Source organism: Nothoprocta perdicaria, unplaced genomic scaffold, assembly GCF_003342845.1.
Source record: "Nothoprocta perdicaria isolate Ctin4 unplaced genomic scaffold, notPer1 scaffold_484, whole genome shotgun sequence".
Taxonomy (NCBI): Eukaryota; Metazoa; Chordata; class Aves; order Tinamiformes; family Tinamidae; genus Nothoprocta; species Nothoprocta perdicaria.
The window spans coordinates 1-4,973 of NW_020455737.1; the positions used below are offsets into that span (position 1 = coordinate 1).

At 69.8% G+C, this 4,973-nt stretch overlaps 1 protein-coding gene across 1 annotated transcript; it reads right to left on the bottom strand.

Moving 5' to 3' along the window:
* Nucleotides 1-894: 894 nt before the first annotated feature.
* Nucleotides 895-4,686, bottom strand: EIF2B4 (eukaryotic translation initiation factor 2B subunit delta). The gene is made up of 10 exons (XM_026047235.1): nucleotides 4,675-4,686; nucleotides 3,986-4,068; nucleotides 3,764-3,855; nucleotides 3,334-3,448; nucleotides 3,012-3,088; nucleotides 2,745-2,847; nucleotides 1,829-1,956; nucleotides 1,578-1,758; nucleotides 1,319-1,499; nucleotides 895-1,132 (listed from the first exon to the last, which is right to left on the bottom strand). The coding sequence occupies exons 3-10, from the start codon at nucleotides 3,766-3,768 to the stop codon at nucleotides 933-935; spliced, it is 990 nt and encodes a 329-aa protein (XP_025903020.1). The 5' UTR covers nucleotides 3,769-3,855; nucleotides 3,986-4,068; nucleotides 4,675-4,686; the 3' UTR covers nucleotides 895-932.
* Between the last annotated feature and the right edge of the window lie 287 nt (nucleotides 4,687-4,973).

Sequence of the window (4,973 nt, forward strand, 5' to 3'; positions counted from 1 at the left end):
AACACCCCCGCGCCGACACCGCGCACCGACACCCGCCCCGACACCACCCGCCTCTCCGCGCGCGGGACCGCCCCGCGCGACCCCGGGAAGCCGCCGCGCCRCCCCGCGCCCGAGTGTCCCGGCGTGCTCCGCGCGGCGCCTAATCTGCATGGACACACTCATGTCTTCTCTGCGCGCGCCGCGGACCTGAGGCCAGCATCTCTCATCTGCATAGACACGCCCCCTTGTCCCTCGCCCCGCCCCCGGCCTCGGCGGCCCCGCCGCCCTCGCTCCGCAGCCCCGGGCAGCCGCTGCCGCGGCCCCGCGACGCCCGGCTGTTCCACAGCGACACCATCCGCCTCTCCGCGCGCTGAACCATCTCATGCGGCCCCGCGAAGCCGCCGCGTCGCCCCGCGTCTGAGTGTCCCGGCGTGCAGCGCGCGCGCGGGTACTAATCTGCATGGACACGCCTCCGCCTCCTCTGAACCCGCCCCCTAGCCTGCAACCAGCGCATGTCCCGTTGTCCTTCTGCCGGGCTGTATTTACATAAACGCGCCCCCTCCGTGCCTGACCCCCCCCCCCAGCCACGGGTTCCTCCGTATCCACTGCGCTCATCTGCATAGCCCCGCCCATCCGCCTAGAGGCCACGCCCCCACAGGATGACTCCTCCCTCCGCCGGCGGCTCTGCGCGGGCTGCGGTTGCGGCGCCGGTGGACCCGGGTCTGGGGCCGCCCTCGGTCCCATCCCCTCCCCGTGTCCTGCTCCCTGGGCGCTGGACCCTGCCAGCCGGGTCCCTCCAGGCCCTGTTTCTCCCCCCTCCCCACACTCCTGGCCTGTCCATCCCCTCTGGCCCTTTCCTGGGCAGCAAATGTGGAGCACCACGGGGGTGACCCAGAGGCAGACAAGGGCCATGGGGGGCACTGCTTTATTCAGGGGCAGTGGAGTGGCCCCTATCACTGATCCACGTTCTTGACACGCAGGACGACCGGCACCGAGGTGCAGGGTATCATGCCCAAGTCAGTGATGACCATGTCCACCAGCTCAGGTGGTGTCACGTCATACACCAGGTTGAGGAGGCGCAGGGACTTGTTCTCTGCCCAACCGCTGAGCTGGGCCTGGCCCTGCCGCGGCACGATCAGGTCATCGGGATCATCTGCCGAGAGAGGGAGAGATGCAGCCCACAGGCCCTGGGAAGGGACAGGCACTGTGGCCCTCCTCCTGCTGGAGGCACCTAGGCATGACCCTCTGCCGGGGGTCCTGCTCCCCTGGGAAAGGGCACAGTGGGCAGCTCGTCCTGCCAGGGTGAGGCAGCAGGAGTGGCACCAGGACGCAGCCCTACCCAGCTCGTTGGAGACAAAGGAGTCCGTCTGCACCCGCTCGCAGAACTTGTAGGTCTCGCAGCACACGAGGACAGGCACGTTGTAAGCCTTGGAGAGCAGCGCGATCTGTGATGTCCCCACACGGGACATCACTGAGCCGTTGGCCAGGAGCGCGTGGGCGCCGAGCAGCACTTTGGTCACCTGTGAGGGACACCCAGGGAGCCGTGAAAGCCTTACACGGCCCTGTGCCCGTCCCGCACCCGCAGGCCCCCCGCTCACCTCAGGCAGCACGTAGGAGATGGCGTTGATCATGACGTAGGTGCAGCGGATGCCACGGCGCACAAGGCAGCGCAGCGTGGCACGGCCCTCGAGCCGCGGGCGGCTGTCCACCACCACCACGCGGAACGTGCGGCCCTTCTGCCCGTGGGCGTCACACAGCGTGCGGTTCACGAGCGAGGAGCTGTGAGGGGCTGCTGAGGGTGCCGCCGGGCTGAGCGAGCGCCCGGCCCCTCACTGCCCGCCGCTCTTACCAGCCATACACCAGGATCACGTCRTTCTCCTTGATCTTCTCGAAGGCAGAGCGAGAAATGGCTTCAGCYGCCAGGACGATCTTCTCCCGCAAATACTTGTCGATAAGGCCGTGCAGCTTCTCCTTGGCCTAGGGAGGGATGTTGGCACCGGCGGTGCGACTGTGCCCCTCACCGCCCAGGCCAGCCCTGCCCGTGGGCACCTCCTCGTGCYGGGATGGAGCAGAGCAGCTCCCACCGCGTCCCCAGGAGCCCTGGGCCGCGTGGGGGTTGCTCCGGCTGCCCAGGGGACTCGTGGCTGCCGCTGCTGCGGCCGTTGCTGCTCAGGCCTTTGCAGACCCTCTCCTTGCCCGCTGGCCACGCCACCTGTGGCCAGGTCTGCATGGGCACCCCGCAGCCCTCGGGGAGCTCCCTGCACTGACAAACGGGTCCATCTCCATACACAGCTCTGCCCACACCGCACGCTGGCTGCGGGGTGACCTGGGGACACGGGTACCTCAGGCGCCGGCAGCTCTGCCCGGTGCTGTGGGATGGTGCCGCTGGAACCTCCCGTGTTTCCCATGGCCATTCGAGCTGTTTCTTGACACGGCACCACAGGGGTTGCCAGCCGGCGCTGCAGCCGGCGCTCAAGGCACTGCAGCGGGAGCTGTCACTGCGGCCGCGCCTGCTCGCGGCACCTCGTCCCACCAGCACCAAGGTACCTGCCCCCGGCATCACTGCGGCCCGTCCCGATCCGCTGTGCCTGCTGGAGGGGGAGCAGCTCTGGCTGTGGCCCCAGGGCCGCAGCGGGTGGCAACGGGTCCCGTGTCCGCGCAGGCTGCTCCATGTGCACCCGTCCCCTCTGCTGGGTCACCCTGCAGTGTCCCTGTCCCCTCGGTCTGCAGCGGAGCTGGCTGTGTGCAGAAGGCCATGTGCTCACCTCCTCCTCTCGCAGGGTGTCAGGCAGGCAGGAAATCTCCTTCTTGAGGAACTTGATGGCGTTGCCCATGCTGGCGGAGAGCGGCCGGCACTGGTTGAGGAAGCTGTGGAGAGGCACCGGGCTCAGCTGGAGCAGCCCATGGCGGCAGGAGGGTGCAAAGGGCCAGGAGCGGCAGGGAGGCCGGAGCAGCAGCACCCTGGGAGAGCCGGGCTGCGTGGGGCAGCACTCAGGCCATGCTTGGCGGAGCCGCCGCTCCGGAGCCCTCACCTGATGTGCGGCTTCAGTTTGGCCACCAGGTCCCGCGAGAGCTCCTCGTTGGGGGGAGTCACGTAATCCCGGATCAGCTGGGACGAGAGGGACGGGAGAACGCGGGGTGCTCGCTCCGCTAATCCCAGCGCTGCCACGGCCACCAGCTCCCAGGGACGATCCACGTGGGGCGATGCTGGGCACGGGGCAGCACCGAGGGTGCAGGACGCGCAAGCTGCAGCGGTGGCACCGCCGCAGGGCCGGGAGGGAAGGATGTCCCCGCTGCCGGCTGTGGGATGGGGAGGAGGGAGAGGTGCCTGTCCCGGCGCAGCGCCCGCGGTACCTGTTTGAAGACCTCAAGCAGGGCAATGCAGCGGGCGTTGGAGCCGTTGATGATGCCCTGCGAGTACCGGAGGCCGAGGCGCACCACAGCCGGATGGATCACCGTGGAGGGGATGCTGCAGGGAAGGAGACAAGGCCGTCAGCGCACGTGGCGGCCCGGGGACAGCGGATGGTGCCGTGCCCCAGCGGTGTCTCCAGGTTGCTGCTCGCTGCATCACTCACGACCACGTTATGCGCTGCCTGCACAGCCTCTTTGCCCACAGTTTCCCTTATCTCCAGACAGGACAACCCGCTGCCCCTCCCAAAGCGGCCAGCACCCCCAAAGCCCCGGTGCCCCAAGTCTACACGCCAAGCACAGCCCTTTCCCCCAGCACGTCCTGCAGCGACCGGCTGGAGCGGAGCTGCGAGCCCAGCCCGCGCTGGCCACCTGCCTCATCTGCTGAGTCAGCGGCTTATTCCGGCTGTACTGGTGCAAGTGGGAGAACAGGTTGACCTTGGTGCCGTAGTCCTGTCTCAGAGGCACCTGCAGGCAGACAGGGGCACGGGGCTCACGCAGTGTCCTCCCTGCTCGCTCGGCGCCACCAGCGCCGCCGCAGTGCGTACCGGGGTGCACCGAGGCGCCCCGGTGCTGCCCGGTGTCGCGGCCACCCCACCTGTTGGCGCTCCAGCTTCTTGGCCAGCCTCCTCTGCACGGCGGGGTCGTCCACCTGCACGTGCTCGGGCAGCCGCTTGGGCGCTGCGGGAGAGCAGGAGCTGCAGCGCGTGCCGGTGCTSTGGGGGCGGCGCGTGCCAGTACCAGTGCTGGGGCCCTACCGCCCGGCGTCTCCGCGAGGCCCGGCCTGCCCCTGCCCGGCGCCGCGCCGTGGCTCTGCTCCGCTCGCCTGGCCTGCTTCTGCGCCCGCTCCGCATCCTGCCTGGCGCGGCGCTCCGCGCGCAGCTCCGCTTTGCTTCTGCCCCCCGCCAGCTTCTCGGGGCCACCGGGGCCGTTGGCCGGGGCCGCCGCGGCGGGAGCCGCTGCTGCTGCGGAGCAGGGGGAGCCTGAGCCCAGCGGGCAGGAGGGGCGGCGTGGGGCTGGGGGGCTCCCTGTGGGACATGTGAGATGTGTGGGGGCTGTGGGAGGCGAGGGCAGGGCTCCCTGTGGGGCAGGGGTTTCTTATGGGGCGTCACCCTATGGTGTGGGGGGAGTCTCATGATGTGAGGGATGTGTGTGGAGGTTCCTTTGAGGGCCAGGGGTCTCGTGGTAGGGCACAGGGCTATCATTGTGAGGCAAGGGGGTCTCCCCATGGGGCTGCGTGGGGCAGGGGTCTCCCCATGGGGCAGGGATGCGTGTGGGGGCTCTCACCATTGGCCGTGGGGCTCTCGCCATGGGGCGCAGGGCTCTCCTTGTGGGGCGCAGGGCTCTCTCCATGGGGCAGCCCCACGGCAGGGGCCGGGCCCGGCTCGGGGGGCTCCGCTCCCGGCCCCTTCTCGTTCCTCCTCTTCTTCTTCTGCTGCTTCTTCTCCTTGCGCAGCTGCAGCTTCTCCTCCCGGGACAGCTCAGGGCCCTGCGGGCGGTGGGGCCGCCGCCGAGCCCGCCCAGCTCAGCGCTGCTCCCGGTCCGACCCCGCTGCTGCCCCCGGCCCGGTCTGGTCCCGCCCGGCT